This window comes from Rutidosis leptorrhynchoides, chromosome 8, assembly GCF_046630445.1.
Source record: "Rutidosis leptorrhynchoides isolate AG116_Rl617_1_P2 chromosome 8, CSIRO_AGI_Rlap_v1, whole genome shotgun sequence".
Lineage (NCBI taxonomy): Eukaryota > Viridiplantae > Streptophyta > Magnoliopsida > Asterales > Asteraceae > Rutidosis > Rutidosis leptorrhynchoides.
This window is the reverse complement of record NC_092340.1, coordinates 105,824,070-105,850,303: the sequence shown is the minus strand read 5'-3', so window position 1 is coordinate 105,850,303 and position 26,234 is coordinate 105,824,070. Positions and strand designations below refer to the sequence as shown.

General features: G+C 30.0%; 1 protein-coding gene across 1 annotated transcript; it reads left to right on the top strand.

Moving 5' to 3' along the window:
* Window positions 1-22,886: 22,886 nt before the first annotated feature.
* Window positions 22,887-25,878, top strand: LOC139863142 (uncharacterized). The gene is made up of 3 exons (XM_071851791.1): window positions 22,887-23,127; window positions 25,308-25,421; window positions 25,541-25,878. The coding sequence occupies exons 1-3, from the start codon at window positions 22,992-22,994 to the stop codon at window positions 25,585-25,587; spliced, it is 297 nt and encodes a 98-aa protein (XP_071707892.1). The 5' UTR covers window positions 22,887-22,991; the 3' UTR covers window positions 25,588-25,878.
* The last annotated feature ends 356 nt before the right edge of the window (window positions 25,879-26,234 follow it).

Genomic DNA, 26,234 nt, shown 5'->3' with positions numbered 1-26,234 from the left:
ATGCTAGTCCAAACCCCAAGTAACGTAATATAATAATCAAATTATTATACCAAGACAATGAATAATTAATACTTCGTATATGGTTCGAAAAGAATCACAAAACCATGATGTTAATCTGTTTTTGTTTAACTCGTACACAGTGATCAAAGTACAAAAATTTGGTTTCTTATTTTAGAATCTTATCATGTGAAAACTAGTGCACTACTCTCAACACCATAATCAATATATATAATACTTGATATGTTAGAACCGATTCCCGTTTTCTTCCTTTTTAATTTTTTAAAACCAAAAATAACATATTAGTCAAATATGTACTATTGCACAAATTGTATTCAGTGGTGTAGTTGGTCACTGAACCCAAAACCAACATATATAATTGAAGTAGGTAATGAAATAAATATATTTTTCATATCTAATTTTAACTCGTTCAACAAACAAGTTTCTTGCTTTTTGAAAAATGAATTTTCATTTAATTAATTTATCAATCTCAATCAAACACTTAATTCAAAATTAAGTATTTTAATTTATTTCGTTACTTAAGTAATATATATACATAATATATATATTACGTTTGACGTCTAGGTGTGTATATATGTGTGACCCCAAAGGCTCAAATGAATTTAGCCATATAGTCATATGTTGTACCTTGCACATTAATCCTACAGACTCCCACTTGTGCATGGTACAACAACAAGTAACTATACAAACAATGGATACCGTCTAGCAACAGGCCATTGTCCCTAAATCCACGTAAGGTTAGTTTCTCGGAACTGCTTATGGTAAGTGTTAAATGTCATGTGTCCCTTTGTTTCAGATACTTTAGTTAAACTTGAGATATGGATCATCGGTCATTCTCATTTGTTGAACAATTTTATTTCTCGATCTTAGAACTGAATTAGATCACCAAATTAATTAAGTATCATCTTAATTACATCTGGGTGTGGCCACACAAATATCTTATTCATTCATCGAGGAGCTCAAAAGTATCTAACTCCAAACATTTCGGAGGAACAAATCCTATATTGCATACACGTGTCTCTTACGAGCTTTACATTATACCCAATAATGGCCTTTATTACAGCCTTATTCAAGACAACTTTTAACCATATTAAAGTACAATATTCCACACATCGAAACCGGCGTGCATCTCAAGTCTAAGGATATAAAGACATAATCACTAAAAGATTCACTACTTACAATGATCCATGTAGTGATATCTCGGTTGGGTCATTCCAATATCCATCATTGATAAGGCTAAAAAGGAACATATATTTCATAGCAATATCCCTCCTAAATAATAGGTTTTCATATGTAATTGTATTATATTTTCATTGTAATTGTTTAAATAAATAAGTGCGAAGACAAAAGGCGAAAACGAAGATTTGAAGACACAAACGTCCAAAAAGCTCAAATGTACAAGATACAATTCAAAAGGTTCAATTTATTGATGAGAAACGTCTAAAAATGACAAAAGTACAAGTTGCGGAACGCAAAGTACAAGATATTAAATTATACGAAAAGGCGTTCGAAAATCCGGAACCGGGACATGAGTCAACTATCAACGCCCGACGCAACGGACTAAAAATTATGAGTCAACTATACACAAGAATAAAATATAATATATAAATAATTATATAAATTATTTATATATTATAAATATATATATATAATCATGTCGACAAGCTATGAGACAAAGGATCCTGAGCTGGATTTTCAAACTCCACGACTCGCGGAGTTTGCAGGCATAAAACTCCACGACTCGCGGAGCTGTTAGAAATCAAAATGCATATAAAAGGCCATGCATTCGTTCAATTTTAATATATATAAAAAAAATATAAATAATAATAATAATACTAAATAATAAATAAATAAATATATATATAATATATATATATATATATATATATATATATATATATATATATATATATATATATATAGTATAGGGTAGTTTTATATTAGATTAATTCGGGTTATGTAAAGGTTATTTTACGGGTTTTAAAGTTGGAGCTCTGTCCGGGTAACACTACGCGATAAATAATCAATGTAAGTTATGTTCTCCTTTTTAAATTAATGTCTCGTACTTAAGTTATTATTATGTTTATTTAAGACGAAGTAATCATGATGTTGGGCTAAAATATTAAAATTGGGTAATTGAGCTTTGTACCATAATTGGGGTTTGGACAAAAGAACGACACTTGTGGAAATTAGACTATGGGCTATTAATGGGCTTTATATTTGTTTAACTAAATGATAGTTTGTTAATTTTAATATAAAGATTTACAATTGGACGTCCCTATAAATAACCATATACACTCGATCGGACACGATGGGCGGGGTATTTATATGTACGAATAATCGTTCATTTAACCGGACACGGGAATGGATTAATAGTCTATGGAATTATTAAAACAGGAGTGAAATTATGTACAAGGACACTTGGCATAATTGATAACAAAGTATTAAAACCTTGGGTTACACGCAGTCGATATCCTGGTGTAATTATTAAACAAAGTATTAAAACCTTGTTACAGTTTAAGTCCTCAATTAGTTGGAATATTTGACTTCGGGTATAAGGATAATTTGACGAGGACACTCGCACTTTATATTTATGACTGATGGACTGTTATGGACAAAAACCAGACGGACATATTAAATAATCCATGACAAAGGACAATTAACCCATGGGCATAAAACTAAAATCAACACGTCAAACATCATGATTAAGGAAGTTTAAATAAGCATAATTCTTTTATTTCATATTTAATTTCCTTTATTTTATATTTAATTGCACTTTTAATTATCGTACTTTTATTTATCGTTATTGTATTTAATTGCACTTTTATTTATCGCAATTTCATTATCGTTATTTACTTTACGCTTTAAATTAAGTCTTGTATTTATTTTTAATATTTTACATTAGGTTTTAATTGTGACTTAAAATATACAATCGACAAACTGGTCATTAAACGGTAAAAACCTCCTTTTATATATTATTAATATAATATATTTTGTACAAATATAATTGTTTAAAAATATAGTGTGCAATAAGCCCGCTCCATGTGGAACGAACCGGACTTACTAAAAACTATACTACTCTACGATTTGGTACACTGCCTATAGTGTTGTAGCAAGGTTTAGGTATATCCCATCTGTAAATAAATAATCAAAAACTTGTGTAATTTGTAACGTATTTCGTAGTAAAAATAATAACTATTTCGTACCCCTTCGCTTTAACATCAATCATCAATGAATACGTATGAATTTGGTCTCTACAAGTTAACTATTTATCATCAATAAATATAACCAACTATTCATATTAATCTTAGTTCATGCTATTCCCATAACATGATTGATTATGGAGATTTTGAATAATCAACAATTACTCATGGATTAAACATGCTAATATAGAACACAGTGATATAAATGAAAATGATCATACCATCAATATATCAATTCATTATGATAAAACTGTTTAATGTTCCAAAAATATCCAAATACTAAATTACAAATTAAAAAGATGAGCAACATAACGAAGTCCAATACTACTAGCATGATCATCATGCTTGTTGTGTGTCATGGGCTTCGTGAACGGGTCAGCCACATTATCATCTGTATGAACCTTAAGAATACTAATATCATTCCTCTCAACGACTTCTTGAATGTAGTCAAACTTTCGAAGAATGTGTCTGCTCCCTTTACGTACACGTGATTCTTTCGCAAGTATAATAGCACTTGAATTATCACAGTATATTTCTATAGGGAATTCAATGCTGGGAACTACTCTGAGTTCAGCAATAAATTTCTTAATCCAGACAGCTTCTTGAGCAGCTTCTGATGCAGCGATGTATTCTGCTTCTGTTGCAGACTGTGCGACTGTGCTCTGCTTTGAGCTTCTCCAATCAACTGCCCCGTCATTCATGACAAAGACATACCCTGACTGAGATCGAGAATCATCTCGATCAGTTTGGAAACTCGCATCTGTATAACATCTGATACTCAACTCTTCTTCCAAACCACCGTAAACCAAGAACGTATCTTTAGTTCTCCACAAATACTTAAGAATGCTCTTAACAGCAATCCAATGTTCTTCACCTGGATTTTGTTTATAACGACTCGTCAAACTCAAGGCTAACGAGACATTAAGTCTAGTACATAACATGGCATACATAATTGATCCTATAGCCAAAGCATACGGAACACATTTCATTCGTCTTATCTCATATAGTGTGATAGAACTTTGAGACTTGCTCAAGGTTATGCCCTTTTGCATGGGCAATGCTCCGCGCTTGGAGTTTTGCATGTTAAATCTTCGTAAAATTTTGTCAATGTATGTACTTTGACTTAAACTAATAAGTCTTTTGGATCTATTTCTATAGATCCCGATTCCAAGAATATACTTAGCTTCTCCAAGATCTTTCATGGCAAACATTTTCCAAGCCAAGATTTGACATCTTGTAAGTTGGAATGTCATTTCCAATAAGTAGTATGTCATCAACATACAAGATCAAGAAGACAACTTTGCTCCCACTAGCTCTAATGTAAACACAGGGCTCATCTTGGTTTTGAGAAAAACCAAACTCTTTGATTTTCTGATCAAACTTAAGATTCCAGCTCCTGGATGCTTGCTTTAATCCATAAATGGATTTTAGAAGCTTGCATACTTTAGTAGGATGCTTAGGATTCACAAACCCTTCGGGCTGAACCATATATACGTCCTCGCTTAGGTCGCCATTTAGGAAAGCGGTTTTGACATCCATTTGCCATATTTCATAATCATGAAAAGCAGCTATGGCAATAAGTATCCTAATTGATTTAATGCTCGCGACTGGTGAAAAAGTTTCCTCATAATCAATCCTTGAGTTTGAGTATAACCTTTTGCCACCAATCGAGCCTTAAAAGTGTTTACATTACCGTCCATGTCAGCCTTCTTCTTGAAGACCCATTTACTCCCCACTGTTTTGCAATTGGGTGGAAGATCAATCAAGTCCCATACTTGATTATCTTTCATGGACTGCATCTCTGTCTTCATAGCATCCTGGATCTGATATGGCTTCACCGTAGCTAGAGGGTTCATCATAATCCCCTAGATGTGATTCATCTGACTTAATCAGAAGATTTAACATCTCAGGTTGATGAGAAGTTCTACTAGATCTACAAATTACAGGTGCAACACGTTCTGGCTCACCAACAGTGTGTTCAGCTTCAACGTGCGGTTGGCTAGTGCCTTCAGAAGGTATGTTATTTTGTTATTCTTAAATTTCCTCAAGATCTACTTTACTCCCACTGACTTCTTGTAAGAGAAGATCTCTTTCAAAGAATTCAGCAAACCGAGCAGTAAACACTTTGTTTTCAGCTTGGTAGTAAAAGTAATAACCCATTGTTGTGATGACCCGGGAATTTCCGACCAAATTTAAACTTAATCTTATATGATCTCGACACGATAAGCAAAGTCTATTAAACTGAGTCTCATAATGTTTGAACTATTTTCGTGAATGCATTTGACTTTGACTATTCTCGACGATTCACGAACGTTTGTTGTAAATAAAGATGTTTATATATTATATAAATAAAAATAAGTATATATGTATAATATTTTGAATTAGTAAATTATATTCTATTTAATTGAAAACTAAAATGTAAAATAATACTTAGAATAATTAAGCTATTGTTAAAATAAATAGATATATATAATTATATATGTTACTATGAATCTATATACGATTTTTATTAAATATATATATAATATATAAATAATAACTATTCTGTAAATGTCATCATATAATATAATATTACATAAATAATAAATGGTTTTATATTAGATTTAATTGCAAGTTGAAATATAATTGTTATATCAATATTATCGTCATTAATTGATATTAATATTTGTATTAATAATATTACTATTTCGAATATAATATATATATATATATATATATATATATATACATATAAAATTTGAAATGAAAAATTTATTATATTATTATTATTAATATTATTATTATTATCATTTTTATAATTTTTTAGTATTATTATCATTTATTATTATTAATATGATTATTATAGTATTATTAATTATTACTACCATTAAAAAAATAATAATAATATTTAGTATTAGTATAAATATAATTGTAATATAATTTATTATTTATCAATATTATAATTATTAATTATAGTTATTAATATTAATATTAAATATATATTATAAAAAAAGATATATACGTGAAAGGAGTTGTTTCATATCATTATTATCTTTTTTTTTTTTTCCTTTTCTTGTCTCTGCTCTCTTTCTTGCCCGTGACTTATCGATCCATCATCACTATAAACAACATTCAATCAATTATTGCTGTAATATAAATCAATTACTTATATGTTATACAGATTCTGCTGTTTGTGTAATCAAAAAGAAAACAACAGCAATAGCTCAATTTTTTCTTTATTTTTATTCGTAAACCCATTTTAATCCATAATCCATTTTCGGATCAACTTCAAAATCTGGAAACGCAGTTGTGTTAGAAATCCCTTATTCAATTTATCTGTAAGTTTTCAAGTCTTAATTCTATCAATTGAATTCGAATTGTGAAGTCAAACATTCATTTTAAAAAGTCAATCGTATGAACAAGAATCAAATTCGTGTTCGTGTTAATGTTTCAAGTTCAATTGGTGTTTGAGAAAGTTTTTAGGATGGATTTGCAATATATTTCGTGTTCTAACAATTATCCAAATCTTGATAAAACTTGAAATTCATTTTTTTTTCCTATACAAGCGACGAGCAAAACAGCAGGTGTTTTTTTTTTTATTTTTTTTTTATTTTTCAAATAATACAATTTCTTAATATTGATGTTTCTGGTTATTTTGAAGAAAATAATTCTTTGTATTATGATTAATTTGATGATTGGTCGTTTAATTTTTTGGAGGAAGAAGAATAAATCGAAACAGTGGGTATGTGTTATATAGTTTTAAGTTTGATACAATTCCAGATAAACGGGTACAGAGTAATGGTCTAGGGTGTTTGGGGTTTTCCGTGAGGTCAGGGGTTCGAACCCAGACTACTGCAAGTATAAATTGTTTTTTTAAATAAAGCTGTCTGGTGAGTGTGGGCTTTGGGCCGAAATATTCCAGTTGGGCCGTATTATCATGTTGGGCTGCAGATGGGAACAAAACAAAAATACGGGTTATATACTTGTGGAAATAGGTTTATATCAGAAAAACACAAGCAGGCGAGTGGTCAGTGGCTGTGTCGAGTGAGCAAGAGGTCGCGAGTTCGATCCTTGCTTGGTGCATAATTTTTTTTACGGGCATTAGAAGGTAGTTTACTACATCAAAATTTATTATTATTATTATTATTATTATTATTATTATTATTATTATTATTATTATTATTATTATTATTGTTATTATTAATTGTTGTTATTGTTACTAGTATTAATATTATTGTTATTGTTATTGTTATAAGTACTAGTTATTATTTATTATTACTATCATGATTATAATTACAATTATTATTATCATTATTGTTATTACTAATATTATTATCACCATCAAATATTATTACTAGTATTATTATTATTGATTGGTATTATTAATTAGTATCAACATTATTAACAATAACATGATTAATAAGATTATTAACCTTAATATAGTTATATTATCATCATCTGTAGTATTATTATTAAGTAATATTATTCATAATACTATCAAGTAGCATTAGTATAAATAATGTTAATACTATTATCATTAAGTTTATCATTTTAAGAATTATTATTATTATTATGATTATCATTTATCATTTTATAAATATTAGAACCCTTATTATTAACATAAGTATATTACTAGTATTAATATTATTTTAGAGTTATTATTATTAGTATCATTAACATTTATCATTTTCATTTTTTCTATTAGTATTATCATTATTAATAAAATTATTATTATTATTATTAGTAAATCATTATTATCTATTATTTTAACAAATAAATCTTTTGTACACTATATATATACTTATGGTATATACTAGGATTGTATTAATAAATCACATAACGAACTAATAAAATTTCATAAATACAATACTAATAACAAATATATGTATATAGATATATTAATATCACTAATTGTATAAACGTTAATCATTTTAAATATATATACATAAAATCGATATATATAAAATATAATTTAAGATATAATATAAGTATACGTTTTAAAATGGAATTTAGAATAAATTCTACAAAACTATAAATATATAAATAATACATATTAATAAATGAAATTTTGTGATTTACATTATACGTATTAATAAATACACAATTGATATAGGTTCGTGAATCCGAGGCCAACCCTACACTTGATAAATGGCGTCATATGTATTTTTAATACAAAATACAGTATGGTGAGTTTCATTTGCTCCCTTTTTAAATGCGTTTGCAATATATATTTTTGGGACTGAGAATACATGCGCTGCTTTTATAACTGTTTTACGAAATAGACACAAGTAATCAAAACTACATTATATGGTTGAATGATCGAAGCCGAATATGCCCCTTTTTGCTTGGTAACCTAAGAATTAGTAAACCGATCTACTAATTGACGCGAATCCTAAAGATAGATCTATTGGGCCTAACGAACCCCATCCAAAGTACCGGATGCTTTAGTACTTCGATGTTGTTTTATCATGTCCTAAGGATTTCCCGGAATGATAGGGGATATTCTTATATGCATCTTGTTAATGTCGGTTACCAGGTGTTCAATCCATATGAATGATATTTTTATCTCTATGCATGGGACGTATATTTATGAGAACTGGAAATGAAAATCTTGTGGTCTATTAAAATGATGGAAATGATTATTTATGTTAAACTAATGAACTCACCAACATTTTGATTGACACTTTAAAGCATGTTTATTCTCAGGTACGAAAGAAATCTTCCGCTGTGCATTTACTCATTTTAGAGATATTACATGGAGTCATTCATGAAATATTTCAAAAGACGTTGCATTTGAGTTGTCAAGTTCATCAAGATTATTACTAAGTCATTTATAGTTTGGATTTATTATAAAATGGTATGCATGCCATCAACTTTCGATGTAAAGAAAGTTTGTCTTTTGAAAAACGAATGCAATGTTTATAAAATGTATCATATAGAGGTCAAGTACCTCGCGATGTAATCAACTGTTGTGAATCGTTTATAATCGATATCGACTTCGTCCGGATGGATTAAGACGGGTCTCTACAGTTGGTATCAGAGCGGTGGTCTTAGCGAACCAGGTCTGCATTAGTGTGTATAAATGATAAGTCGTTAGGATGCATTAGTGAGTATGGACTTCGACCGTGTCTGCATGCCAAAAGTTTTGCTTATCATTAGTGTCGAAAATTATTTGCTTATCATCCTTAAAGTCTAGACATGTCTTACTGCCTCTATTGCATAGACAGTGTATAGATAAATTCATATCTTAGTGTATCTGTTATTGTTATCTTTGCCCGATAGCTTCCGTAGATTCCTCCGTAACTTATGGGATTTTAGTATTATATATGCATATGTAAATTATGTATTGCAGGGTACTAATCTACATCCTATAATCTATTTCTTATCAAAAATCCTTCATCTGATCGTACGAGATGAATCCCTCAACCAGTTCGAATTCCTCGGATTCCGACAGCTATTCCGACATGGATATTCACCTAAGCTCCGAAAGCGGTGTCACCAAAATGAATCAATCAATCAGCCATCCCCAATTCATCCGATGGGTTAGTAGTCGACTAAACCAACAGAGACAAGAAGAAAGCGATCCTTTCCTTTCCACCAACCGAATTTACCTCTTGGCGATGAACCTGAAACACTAACCGGCGAACCTGTTTATAATACTATTTTCTCTCTCACTTCCCGAATATCTCGCCAAGATTATATTCTATCTAAAATTCTAAACCTTATTCATTCGCTTGTTCCAACCGACAATCACCCCGGAATAATAGAAGAAGTCAACAAACTTCGCGCTCGAAAAAAAAAAAATTGGAAAATATGGTGTAAAATGTACCAGCTTCAGCAACATCACCGGCACCAACAGTACCATCAGTAACAGCACCAGTACCATCAATAATCCATGCCTCAACATCTCATTCTGTACCTCGAGTATAATCATCGTTCTACGTATCGTTCTACATCAATTATCTTCGTTCTTCATGGCGATTAAGTAATCTCTCAATGTTTTAGAGATTATGTATTCTAGTTCTAACGGTAAACCAAATGAGTTTAATTTCATATTAACTCAATGAATCCATGATTACATCTGAAGAAAATATATATGTATATATGTTTTCATAAAGATTGTAATTAAAAATTCTTTCGTACAGAGTATTAATTGTGAAAATATTTTAACGGGTAGGTAATACCCGAGGAATATTCAGATTTCACATTAATAGGTTACACTGTACATTCTTCGAAGCTGAATCAACAGTCGTTTACTATCCTACTTACATCCACCGATTAACAAATCTGTTTACCACAGAATAACCATATTCATCCAATTTCATATTTGAATTTTGATTTATCAGAATCCAACAAGTGGCATAATGAAGAAACCATTTGATAAAATAAAATTTGTTAGAAACAAACAAATTAACTATGAGGAATTTTGTTAAGAATCCACGCTAACTGTTCCTAGCTAATTGTTCCTAGCTAACTGATTACATTTTATTTATCGCAATTTAATTATCGCAATTTACATTCTCGCAATTTTATTTATCGTCATTTAATTTCTGTTATTTACTTTACGCACTTTATTTATCGTCATTTAATTTCTGTTATTTATTTTTACGCACTTTAAAAATCGGGACACGTATACAAGGTTTTGACATATCATATCGACGCATATATATATTATTTGAAATAATCATAGACACTCTATATGCAGTAATGATCGAGTTCTCTATACAGGGTTGAGGTTGATTCTATAATAATATATATACTTTGAGTTGTGATCGAGTCTGAGACATGTACACGGGTCACGATACGTATTAATTAATTCGAATATTATATATTAAACTATATATGAATTATTAGACTATTACTGTGGACTATCGACTGTGGACTAATAACATTGGACAATTAAAATGAATTAAAATATTGATTATAACATATGAAACTAAACATTTCTTCAAGTTTGCCACTTGATTTCATCTTAAACCTCATTTGTATCTTGACGATTACAATCTGCGTTCAAACCTTTCATGATTCTTGAAAACACCTCAATCGAGAGAATGAACCAACTTTATCTCATCTACAGAAGGAAAGATTTATTCATATAGTTATGCACCTGAAAAACTCTCTGAAACTGAGTAAACGTTTAACATGTAGCTGTGCTAATTCCTTTAGCGTTATTATTACCCAAAATAACTTTGCAATTCCTTTTCGAACTTGCCAATTTTGTCACAGCTCCAGCAAGTCAATTTCGACTTTTCACTCGGATTAGCTTATTATAACCCTAATATATAAGTTTACCTTTCGTCATCGATACCGGAAAACCGTTTATATCTCACTACATTAGCAGTAAACTTACCAGCAACTTCATTGATCTTTGACTTTATGAAAAGTTATTATATTCATTGAAATCCTATCATATACTCATCGGCATCTTATAACAAAAATTGCTATACCAATTACTGGGAATCAGCAATCAGTATTTTGAATCTCGCAATGTTTCTACGTCAACAGTTATATGTATACATATAACATTTATCTCTTAGAATTATGATCTTTCATTCTGAAATTCTGAAAAGCACCCAGTCTACAAATCAATACTTCAAATTCTAAAGAAGCTGAATACAACAGCAAAAACTGTACACGACTTTAACAATCGGAAGTTTGATGATAAAGAATAGTAGGTTGGCAGAGCTCAGAAAATTTAAAACTGGAAAATGGATTGAGCAAACCAAGAAGGAGATTGTAGACAAATCACAAAGAATAAATCTGCCTTCAAAGAATCTAAATGATTCAGTATCTACTGAAGTCATTAACGAATACCTTACTCCTGACTCTAAATTCTTGCGGACAAATTTTCTTCATCAACCTTCGCACTTAGAAATTCCAAAATATCATCATAAATATCTTCGATATTTCTGAGGATATTTTCATAAATATTCATACCCAAAATTATTTATCTTTTCCTACTATCTATGTTACATCATAAAGGAAACTACTTTAGTTTCTAAATTTTTTTAAAATTCGAGTATAAATTATGAATGAATTTCTTCATCACAACTTGATTCAAAAATTCTAAGATATCATCGTACCTTTATTTTAAATATCATCTATATATCTGAAGATATTCTTATTTGAAATCATTTATCTCTTCGTGCTATCAGTGTTACATCATATAGAAACTGTTAGTTTCTATATTCTGTAAACTTTCGAGCTTGAAATATGAATGTTATTGAAATAATGTTGGGAACTGAAGCATGAGTTAGTATAATATAATGACACTTGATCAACGTGATTATATATTACAGTAAGTCATGCTGAGTTTTTAATGGAACGTGATGATTCACATACCATAACGTCATTATGTGCCATGTTACACGACTCTTACATTCTACTTAACTTCTGAACATATCAAGAAAGTATATTCTTGATAGTTCTATCTTTTCTCTTAAATTCTGGTAATTTAATCAATCAAGATCATGCTATTATAATTTATCTCTTAAGAACGTTAGTCATGTTCATTCTAAACTTCATACTTACAAATTCTGGACCGTTACTCGCTTTGCTAGAGATCGATGAGATAATAAAAAGACAAAGAGCTTCAAAATATAAGAGAAAATATAAAGCCCAATAACAACACAGAGGTTACAAACCATGGATATTAATATGAATAGCAATATAAAGACACGGTATAATTAAGAATAGTATCACCCAAGGTAATAGTAGAAGTAAACAGATTTTTCTGGTGGAAGATTGAAAAGAAGGATGACAGAAATGATAATTGGAAAAATATCAAGGATTAGAATTGGATTAAGCATTTTCATAATCTTTTGGATGTATGAACTAAGAAAGAAAGTATAGGGATGGTGAGAATAATGAAACGGAGGAGTTTAATTTATGATGGAAATAACAGACAGAGTAATCGAGGGAGATCATCGTATTTAATTATAGTGATCTTAATTTCTTTATTCGCCTAAGAATCAAATCTTTTAGATTTCGAAGATTTTGTTTAAATCCCTTGAATTCCGGAATTCAACCATGACTAGTCAAAAGTTATGATGAAACTTGTCTTTCTCATTTCACTCTTTTGCGATAGCTTCATTCGTACTCTTCGATTAATCGAATTATTTTTATCCATATTACTCAATGATGATAAAACTCAATTTATCAACTCATATTCGTCATGAAAATATTTTTATTGTTAGCCATGACCACCTCACTCAAATTTCGGGATGAAATTTCTTTAACGGGTAGATAATGTGATGACCCGGGAATTTCCGATCAAAATTAAACTTAATCTTATATGATCTCGACACGATAAGCAAAGTCTATTAAACTGAGTCTCATAATGTTTGAACTATTTTCGTGAATGCATTTGACTTTAACTATTCCAGACCATTCACGAACATTTGTTGTAAATAAAGATGTTTATATATTATATAAATAAAAATAAGTACATATGTATAATATTTTGAATTAGTGAATTATATTCTATTTAATTGAAAACTAAAATGTAAAATAATACTTAGAATAATTAAGCTATTATTAAAATAAATAGATATATATAATTATATATGTTACTATGAATCTATATGTGATTTTTATTAAATATATATAAAATATATAAATAATAACTATTCTGTAAATGTCATCATATAATATAATATTACATAAATAATAAATGGTATTATATTAGATTTAATTGCAAGTTGAAATATAATTGTTATATCAATATTATCGTCATTAATTGATATTAATATTTGTATTAATAATATTACTATTTCGAATATAAAATATATATATACATATAAAATTTGAAATGAAAAAGTTATTATATTATTATTATTAATATTATTATTATTATTATCATTTTTATAATTTTTTAGTATTATTATCATTTATTATTATTAATATGATTATTATAGTATTATTAATTATTACTACCATTAAAAAATAATAATAATATTTAGTATTAGTATAAATATAATTGTAATATAATTTGTTATTTATCAATATTATAATTATTAATTATAGTTATTAATATTAATATTAAATATATATTATAAAAAAAGATATATAGGTGAAAAGAGTTGTTTCATATCATTATTATCTTAATTTTTTTTTCCTTTTCTTGTCTCTGCTCTCTTTCTTGCCCGTGACTTATCGATCCATCATCACTATAAACAACATTCAATCAATTATTGCTGTAATATAAATCAATTACTTGTATGTTATACAAATTCTGCTGTTTATGTAATCAAAAAGAAAACAACAGCAATAGCTCAATTTTTTCTTTATTTTTATTCGTAAACCCATTTTAATCCATAATCCATTTTCGGATCAACTTCAAAATCTGGAAACGCAGTTGTGTTAGAAATCCCTTATTCAATTTATCTGTAAGTTTTCAAGTCTTAATTCAATCAATTGAATTTGAATTGTGAAGTCAAACATTCGTTTTAAAAAGTCAACCGTATGAACAAGAATCAAATTCGTGTTCGTGTTAATGTTTCAAGTTCAATTGGTGTTTGAGAAAGTTTTTAGGATGGATTTGCAATATATTTCGTGTTGTAACAATTATCCAAATCTTGATAAAACTTGAAATTCATTTTTTTTTTCTATACAAGCGACGAGCAAAACAGCAGGTGTTTTTTTTTTTTTTTTTTCAAATAATACAATTTCTTAATATTGATGTTTCTGGTTATTTTGAAAAAAATAAATCTTTGTATTATGATTAATTTGATGATTGGTCGTTTAAGTTTTTGGAGGAAGAAGAAGAAATCGAAACAGTGGGTATGTGTTATATAGTTTTAAGTTTGATACAATTCCAGAGAAATGGGTACAGAGTAATGGTCTAGGGTGTTTGTGGTTTGCCGTGAGGTCAGGGGTTCGAACCCAGGCTGCTGCAAGTATAAATTGTTTTTTTTTTAAATAAAGTTGTCTGGTGAGTGTGGGCTTTGGGCCGAAATATTCCAGTTGGGCCGTATTATCATGTTGGGCTGTAGATGGGAACAAAACAAAAATACGGGTTATATACTTGTGGAAATAAGTTTATATCAGAAAAACACAAGCAGGCGAGTGGTCAGTGGCTGTGTCAAGTGAGCAAGAGGTCGCGAGTTCGATCTTTGCTTGGTGCATAATTTTTTTTACGGGCATTAGAAGGTAGTTTACTACATCAAAATTTATTATTATTATTATTATTATTATTATTATTATTATTATTATTATTGTTATTATTAATTGTTGTTATTGTTACTAGTATTAATATTATTGTTATTGTTATTGTTATAAGTACTAGTTATTATTTATTATTACTATCATGATTATAATTACAATTATTATTATCATTATTGTTATTACTAATATTATTATCACCATCAAATATTATTACTAGTATTATTATTATTGATTGGTATTATGGTATTATTAATTAGTATCAACATTATTAACAATAACATGATTAATAAGATTATTAACCTTAATATAGTTATATTATCATCATCTGTAGTATTATTATTAAGTAATATTATTCATAATACTATAAAGTAGCATTAGTATAAATAATGTTAATACTATTATCATTAAGTTTATCATTTTAAGAATTATTATCATTATTATGATTATCATTTATCATTTTATAAATATTAGAACCCTTATTATTAACATAAGTATATTACTAGTATTAATATTATTTTAGAGTTATTATTATTAGTATCATTAACATTTATCATTTTCATTTTTGCTATTAGTATTATCATTATTAATAAAATTATTATTATTATTAGTAAATCATTATTATCTAAATTATTATTTTAACAAATAAATCTTTTTTACACTATATATATACTTATGGTATATACTAGGATTGTATTAATAAATCACATAACGAACTAATAAAATTTCATAAATACAATACTAATCACAAATATATGTATATAGATATATTAATATCACTAATTGTATAAACGTTAATCATTATAAATATATATATACATAAAATCGATATATATAAAATATAATTTAAGATATAATATAAGTATACGTTTTAAAATGGAATTTAGAATAAATTCTACAAAACTATAAATATATAAATAATACATATTAATAAATGAAATTTTGTGATTTACATTATACGTATTAATAAATACACAATTGATATAGGTTCGTGAATCCGAGGCCAACCCTACACTTGATAAATGACGTCATATGTATTTTTACTACAAAATACAGTATGGTGAGTTTCATTTGCTCCCTTTTTAAATGCTTTTGCAATATATATTTTTGGGACTGAGAATACATGCGCTGCTTTTATAACTGTTTTACAAAATAGACACAAGTAATCGAAACTACATTATATGGTTGAATGATCGAAGCCGAATATGCCCCTTTTTGCTTGGTAACCTAAGAATTAGTAAACCGATCTACTAATTGACGCGAATCCTAAAGATAGATCTATTGGGCCTAACGAACCCCATCCAAAGTACCGGATGCTTTAGTACTTCGATGTTGTTTTATCATGTCCGAAGGATTTCCCGGAATGATAGGGGATATTCTTATATGCATCTTGTTAATGTCGGTTACCAGGTGTTCAATCCATATGAATGATATTTTTGTCTCTATGCATGGGACGTATATTTATGAGAACTGAAAATGAAAATCTTGTGGTCTATTAAAATGATGGAAATGATTATTTATGTTAAACTAATGAACTCACCAACATTTTGGTTGACACTTTAAAGCATGTTTATTCTCAGGTACGAAAGAAATCTTCCGCTGTGCATTTACTCATTTTAGAGATATTACTTGAAGTCATTCATGAAATATTTCAAAAGACGTTGCATTTGAGTTGTCAAGTTCATCAAGATTATTACTAAGTCATTTATAGTTTGGATTTATTATAAAATGGTATGCATTATGTCAACTTTCGATGTAAAGAAAGTTTGTCTTTTGAAAAACGAATGCAATGTTTGTAAAATGTATCATATAGAGTTCAAGTACCTCGCGATGTAATCAACTGTTGTGAATCGTTTATAATCGATATCGACTTCGTCCGGATGGATTAGGATGGGTCTCTACAATTGTTTCCTTTGGGTATCCCATAAAGTGACATTTGATACCTCTGGGTTCTAACTTGTTTGATGTGTCACGTTTCACATACGCTTCACAATCCCAGACTTTCAAATAAGACAACTTAGGACTCTTTCCATGCCATAACTCATATGGTGTCTTTTCTACCTTCTTGGTTGGAACCATATTGAGTATGCGTGCATCAGACTCTAATGCATAACCCCAAAAAGACATTGGTAGAGTAGTTAGACTCATCATAGACCGAACCATATCAAGCAAAGTTCGATTCCTTCGTTCTGACACACCATTGTGCTGTGGTGTGTAAGGTGGAGTGAATTGTGAGACAATCCCACGATTCTTTAGGTGGTCCAAAAACTCTTGAATCATATATTCCCCTCCCCGATCAGAGCGAAGGGCTTTAATGGTCTTTCCAAGTTGATTCTCTACTTCATTTTGGAAGATTTTGAATGTTTCAAAAACTTCATGTTTATGTTTCAGCAAGTAAACATAACCATATCTGCTATAATCATCAGTAAATGTAACGAAGTATGATTCACCATTTCTAGACATAGTTCTAAAAGGGCCACATACAACAGTATGTATTAGTCCTAAAAGATCTTTAGCTCTTTCACCTAAATCGGAGAAAGGAGTCTTTGTCATCTTTCCACATAAACATGACTCGCATACATCAAATGACTCAGAGCCAGTTGATTCCAAAAGCCCATCAGATTGGAGTTTTGAAATGCATTTTTATTTATATGACCAAGACGACAACGCCATAGATAGGTATTATTCAAGTATTGCTTAACTCGTTTGACAGTACAGGCATATACAGAATTATTATTTGAAATCACACCATGCATATCAATTTCAAAAATACCATCACGTGGAATAGCATTAAAATAAAATACATTATTCTTAAAAACTGAAATACCAAGGTGCGTAAATGTAAGTTCAAAACCAACATCTTTCAAAAGAGAAACTGAAATTACATTGCTCGTAATACTAGGTGCATAATGACATTGTTCCAACAAAACAATAAGACCACTAGGTAGAGTAAACTCATAGGTGCCAATAGCTTCGACAGCAGCTCGAGCCCCATTGCCCACTCTTAAGTCTAGTGTGTTGTTCTTCAGTCTCCTTCTTCTTCTCATTCCCTGCATATTGTTACAGATGTGAGTACCACAACCAGTATAAAAAATCCAGGAATCACTAGAAAAATTATATAACTGCATATGAAATATACCTGATTTGCTGGTCTGGCCAGCTTTGCCTTTTCTCAACTCAGATAGGTAGGAAGGACAGTTCCTCCTCCAGTGGCCAAGTTTTCCACAGTGGAAACATTCGGCGTCTTTCGCTGGGTTTTCTTTCTTGGGAGGTGGTGGAATCTTTTTCTTAGCAATTGACTTGCCTTTTCCTTTTCCCCAAGTTTTCGGCTTATTCTTTCTCACCTTACCATCCCCGATCATCAGGACACCTGGATTGAAAACCTTATATGGAATATCATGTTCAACAGTTTTGAGCATCGAGTGCACCTCTGCCAGAGATTTCTCCCAACCTTGCATATTGTAATTCATCACAAATTGGTGATACGATTTTGGTAGTGAAGCCAAAACCGTGTTCACAGCCAAGTTAGGCAGCAAGGTAGTTCCAAGTTTTTTCAATCGGTCAATGTAGCTTTTCATTTTCAAGACATGAGAGCTCACTGATTGACCCTCCTCCATTTTGCATGTTTGAAGAAGCTTATAAGTTTCATATAACTCTTGACTAGCCTGTTTCTGAAACATATTTTTCAGCTCAGTCATCATATCATATGCTGTACGATCTTCCATTTCCTTTTGGAGGTCAGAAGTCATACAAGCAAGCATGATTAAAGCTATCTTCTCTTGCTCATCAAACAACTTCTGATAAGCATTCTTTTGAGCAGCAGTAGCTGTCTCAGGAGGAGCTTCGGGTAAGGGTTCTTCAATTTTGTTCAACTTTCCTTCAAATTTGAGAACAATTCTCAGGTTGCGGTACCAATCGAGGAAGTTTGAACCATTGAGTTTCTCCTTCTCCAACAAAGAATGGAGGTTGGTTTGGTTTACGTTTTGATTGTTTGACATCTACAAAAGAACAAGATTCAATTTTAGTATTTTCGATATTGTACTTTAATAAATTAACTACCCAGGTTTTAATATATTTAAAAACAATTAATTTACGAAAGCCTAAGATCCACATAGAGGTTCCATAACTACATATGTTGATCAGCTAGCAGTTATAGAGTTTATTGGTAGGTAGCAGTTACCAATTGCATCACAAGTGCAACTCTTAGATCTTTATGGGACTTAGAAATATGTGTAGTTTAACAAACCACTATTATCTATTAGCATGTTTGTCCCATCCTTTCCTCGAACTCAGGTCTCACAGTGAATACGATTAAGTCGTCCAATTTAAAAACAGTGAAAATTCAGCCTAGTCTCACTCGTAACTAAAAATCCACCTCGTGGCTATAATTCGATTAGGTCTCACCGTAACCAAAAAATAACGAGGAGTGTTTGCAAGCTCATTGGATGGCATGACTTAAATTTGACGGGTATTTTAAAAATGTTTGTGTTAACGAATAATGCATGCACACAAGATTCGCTACACTATTTGTTAAAAATCATTTTAACCAATTTTATATATGTCGACCGTGTTTATGCGTCTAGTTTGTTATTTTATTTTATATATAAAAGTAACAAATACACAAACGTGTATCATTTTAAAACAATTTTAAAAGATTTCGATCATATATAATTTGTGTTTCAAAAATCATTTAACTTTAAACTCGTTAGAGTTTAACTTTTTAAAATCATCAATCTTAATCATTGAAACTGTTACCGGCTTTATTTGATGTTTTCATCAAAAACATTTAGCATATATTCTAATCAACAATTATGTATAATGCAAAAATAAAACACAACCATATCATGCATCACACACACATAGTCTAGCCCAAAAATCCTATGCTCGATCCCATGAGCCGACATGGGATCAAGAGGTCAAACTAAGGGTAATATCGTAGCTCCTACTTGATTCAAGAATCAAGTGAAAACTTGACAAACGCTATCGTTGTCAACTTGACATGTTCGCCATCTTTTAAACCAAAAACATGTTGTATTTTATTTTCAATCTTCATCTTGTTACATTTATTTAAATTTGAAAATACAACTAAACTAGTACTTTTATAAATTGAAATAAATTTAAATACAATACTATGAAAATGAGAAATAAATATAATACAACTTTGGCTTCAAAATGGCCTTAATAATACAAATAATCAACATGACATAATATTGCCGTAATCAACAATCACAATAATCATACATAGGACGGGGCATTATGGGCTATGTGTGCAATCACAATTCTAATAACTACATTATTAAAAACTACGTATGGCTTGTCAATGGTTACAATGTATGTGTACAACCATGGAATGAAATAAACAATAATTATTCAAGCTATAATAAATAAATTCAAAATTTATAACAGTGATATTTTTCAGATCTTAATTGTGTCTCATGAGGTTTAATTTAAAACAAACATGTTGAAATTATGAAAAAAATTTATTTTTACTTTTTACCAATTCATCACAAAACTAGATATGAGAAAATCACGTGACAATTAAAATGGTGTAAAAGCGGCTCTGATACCACTGATGGAAAACCGTGTGTACTTTTCATTCAGATTAACGCAACAGATAGTTAAAATAAACTTATTATTACAAAACATGCACACGATTAACGGTTCCATTAGATCCAGTTACACCACTAATAATTGTCAAAATATATAAATTTATGAAATGAGTAAACGATATACCTTTCCTGAAGAAACGGATTGTAGGAGAGAAACTTATGATCAATAGTATGACCGTCTCTTTTGATAGTTCACACTATACTTCAAACGACCGTCAATGGATGCTAGTCCAAACCCAAGTAACGTAATATAATAATCAAATTATTATACCGAGACAATGAATAATTAATACTTCGTATATGGTTCGAAAAGAATAACAAAACCATGATGTTAATATGTTTTTGTTTAACTCGTACACAGTGATCAAAGTAAAAAAATTTGGTTTCTTATTTTAGAATCTTATCATGTGAAAACTAGTGTAGTACTCTCAACACCATAATCAATATATATAATACTTGATGTGTTGGAACCGATTCTCGTTTTCTTCCTTTTTAATTTTTTAAAACCAAAAATAACATATTAGTCAAATATGTACTATTGCACAAATTGTATTCAGTGATGTAGTTGGTCACTGAACCCAAGACCAACATATATAATTGGAGTAGGTAATGAAATAAATATATTTTCCATATCTAATTTTAACTCGTTCAACAAACAAGTTTCTTGCTTTTTGAAAAATGAATTTTCATTTAATTAATTCATCAATCTCAATCAAACACTTAATTCAAAATTAAGTATTTTAATTTATTTCGTTACTTAAGTAATATATATACATAATATATATATTACGTTTGACGTCTAGGTGTATATATGTGTGACCCCAAAGGCTCAAATGAATTTAGCAATATAATCATATGTTGTACCTTGCACATTAATCCTACATATATAAGAGAAAGAGTTATGTACACTGATAGACATGGTAGGCAATCACCTACATCCCATCATCAATTAGACACACGAAGGAATTATATACAGAATACACGATCATATACAAGACTAACACGTTCGCGACTAAGATGTAATTATTTTCGTCTGGTACACAGGTATAATCCAAATTATTACCATATTAACTATTAGACAAAAATGATGAATAGTATCAGGAGCATTTTTGTCTTTTTATCTATTTTACTGTAGCAATGGAATCACTGTAGCCCGTTAGCACTGTAGCAACAGAATTACTGTAGCAACGGAATCACTGTAGCAATGGTATTGTAACAATTTTTTTCCGGTTCGTTTACTGTAGCTTTTTTTTTCCTTTATATTTTTCTCTACCCTTTATAACAATTTTTATTTTTTTATTTTTCGATTTCTTTTATATTTTTCTCTACAAAATAACGACTTAATTGCGTTAAATATTTAAAAGTCAACAATTCTATAGCGAAACACGGAGATGCAAGTTTATTATTAATTTAAAATAACATTTAAATCTTTGATGTGTTATAGCTTTTAGTTCGACTCGAGTTGCGCTTCAACGACATCATCGTTAGCTACGAAATAATTTTACAAACTAAACGCAATAAAATATATTGAAAACCGAAACCCCGGCGCGAAGCGAGTGTTCCACAACTAGTTGATATCAAAATTATTATGAATCCTGAATAGTATTCTATGTATTACTTTCTTTTATTTTCTGTAATTTCCTTTAGCTACAATACTTTCAATCATTTTTAACACCACTCTAATTACCCATCTTAAAAATCTTGCTCGGTGTTAAAATTCAAATTGAACTTTATAACAAATTTAACACTCCGATTTTTATAGTTTTGTTAAGTCTAACAAGTGACAAAATAAAATAAATAATAATTAAAATAAATAAAAGTAAAAGCATGTTTTATATATATCAAATATAATTAAATTCCTCGTATGACGTCATAAATCACCCAAACGCTTACGTCACTCGCTGGCCGCTCTCCCCTTTTGTATTCAAAACCCTAAAAATTGATTCGCAATTGCATCATCCCCAATTTATTTCGATTCCATTGATCGAATCAATAACTACAAAGAAATTAGATACAAAAGATGAGTGGAGGAGCAGAAAGCATAGCATCAAGGGAAAAAGGTTCATCAACAACAACCAAAACCCCTTCTGATTTCCTCAAATCAATTCGTGGTAGACCTGTTGTTGTCAAATTGAATTCCGGTGTCGATTATCGAGGTTTGATTTTTTACTTTTTATTTTAATTTTCACTCAATGAATTAGCTGTATTTAATATGTATATGCTACATCTGATAATGTTATGTAACGTATTACGTTAACTGTTCGAATTTAGATTGGTATTATGTAATCACATATATAGTCTAGTTAGTAGTATATGTAGGCTAGTGTTTATACTGCTTTTAGTTAGCTACAACACCATAAGCAGTTTTCTAGGTTTGATTCCCAACTATATATGATTTTAAGCTTGAAACTGATTGATGAGTTAATTAACAAGTGTTTTCGAAAAGTAAATGTTTATTTTTTTAAAGGCAAATTCACACACTCTACACGATTTTTTCATGAGTATATTCAAGTCCCCCTGGACTCGAACCCTCAACCTCTTGGTTGGAGTGGTTACCTTGATACCAGTAGGACAATGGCCCTTTTGTAAAATTAAGTACATGTTTATTATGCGAAGTTTTTTCAACAAGGTGATAGTGTTCCCAATTTTTACAAATATTTTGATGTTGATGTGAGAAACGATTATAATGATATTCTAAAATTAAAATTGAATAGATTGAAAGTGTTTGTTAAGTGGAAAAGTTGGATTTCTTCGATAATTGACGTGTTGGTGGTTCTGACTACTAGGGGTGAGCATTAGTACCCGAAATCCTGATATCGTATTTGTACCGAACCGGTACCGTACCACTACACTCGGTACGGTATTCGGTATTTGAATAATTTTTTTTTTAATGCGGTACTTCCCGGTACGGTAACGGTATTTGTTTGTTTTAGAACCGGTACCGGTATAGAAATATTTGGCACTTCAATAATTAGTACCACTATAATCATCCACAAAATTTGTGTTTCAGCTGATTTCTTTTGCGCGCGATTTTGAGTTAAATTTTATATGTGTACATATACATAATACATATACATATATTTTTGATGGACTGATGTGTTAGATTTTATTGATAATATAATGAAGGATGTACAGAGGTATTACATACCTATATAATGTATGATATATAATATATACAAGTACACAATTTGACTTAGTATCCAATTTGACTGAGTAGCTCACTTAAAAAAGAATGAAACTTGCAGAAGCAGTTTTTAACCAAACACAAGCACAGCAGTCTATCGATTATTGCAAATTTGTTGAATTTGCAGCTTAGGATTTGTCAGCCACATCAGTTTATCAATTGCTCCCTTTTCCCATCTAGCAGAGATCCATCGAACCCTTTTTTTTTTAGTTCTTCCACTATATACTTCATATATAAAGTACTTGATTGTAGGTGAATCCTTTTTAGAATGTGATCTTATATCTTAATCTTTTGTTAAAGTATGTTGTTGGAGATGGTCTAAAGAGATTATATGAAATCAAATTATATAGACACTATATGTATATATGTGTGTGTGTGTATATATATATATATATATATATATATATATATATATATATATATATATATATATATACACCTGATCATGAGCCAAACCCAAGGCTAGTCTATTAATTAATCCAAACGGTGGTTTAGTTTACAATTTAAAAACCATTTACAGGTCACTTATTTGGTACCTTTAATTCATTATTCTATTAGATGTATCCATTGCGGTACCAAATAGGTAGGGTACCTTTTTTTTACCGTACCGATACCGGAACCATACCAGTACCATGTTTTCTTGTCATTGGTCAAGTCATTTACCCCCTGAAAGTTAGGCTCTTCTATCACGGATACATGGTTGGTTTAACTTAATTTAATAAGAAAATTGTAAAAGTGGATTAGTTTACAACAAGTTAAAAAAGCTCAAACATGGAGGTGTTTCACCTCATGATCAGTGTTGTAAATCTCGTTATTCCTCCCGAGATCTCGTTTTTGAAAGGCAGCCGAGACGAGCTATCTATCTCGCGAGCTTTCTCGGTCAACGGGGTCAAACTTGGTAAAAACCACGATTTCATGGAATTTCTCACTCATTTCTCGAATTTTCTCATTAAGTGAATCATCTTTAACTATAGACTATGGAAGAATATTAACATTCCGTTCCAATAAATTGCATCGAGATATGTGAACCAACGAATTACATTAGATTCTTAGTGCCTCTTTTGTGTTATAAAATGGCAAAACGAGGTCAGATAAAAACTTAGAAATATAAGAGTAATTAGTTAGTATTTTAATGAAGCATCGGGTGTGCAGGTATCTTGGCTTGCTTGGATGGGTACATGAACATAGCAATGGAGCAAACTGAAGAATATGTCAATGGACAACTGAAAAACAAGTATGGTGATGCTTTCATTCGAGGAAACAATGGTGAGTTTTTTAATCTGACTAAACATTTGAGTTTTGCAATTAGACTTAAGATTTTTCCATAATATGATATATATGATATAAACATAATTATTTATTATCTTCATTATTTTTTTTTGCAGTTCTTTACATCAGTACATCCAAGAGTACCCTTGCAGAAGGTGCGTAATTCACATGTTTACCGCACATCCAACCCCACCCCATTTCACATAATCAGTGTTTTTAGTTTTGTTTTCGAGATATTAGGCGCAAATGCTCAGTTGTTTTCAACTTTTGCAATGTGATTAAATTTGGGGGATTATTGAATGTGTAATATTATCAAACAGTTGATTCTTTCTTAGGAAAAACTAAAACCTTATTTCTTTTCTACTATGGTACTGTATTGTTTGACATCATTTTTCTTCTGTTTCAGTCCTTGGAGATAACTAACGCTAATCTGTCCTTTTGAAAGTTGCACCCTTTATGTAATATATCCGAAATGGTTCGACTATATAATAAGTGCAAATACCATCCTGAATCGTCAGTTAAAGTGTGAATTGCGACTATGATGGAAGTTGAATAAACTAGACCAGTGCGTCCAACTCCAAGACCAAAGCTCCTAATTATGAGTATCTATGAACAAATAATCAACTCATGATACTATATGATTATCATGCGTCAAAATATATGTTCGCTTCCAAATATAGGATGATATGAGACAATTTATAAAGGAATAACTAGCAAATAAAATTAAGTTATTTTGTAGACATAAAAACAAATAGTCTTTTCTTCAGTTTACACTTTACAGACCTTTAGACGTCTTCTTTACGACATGGT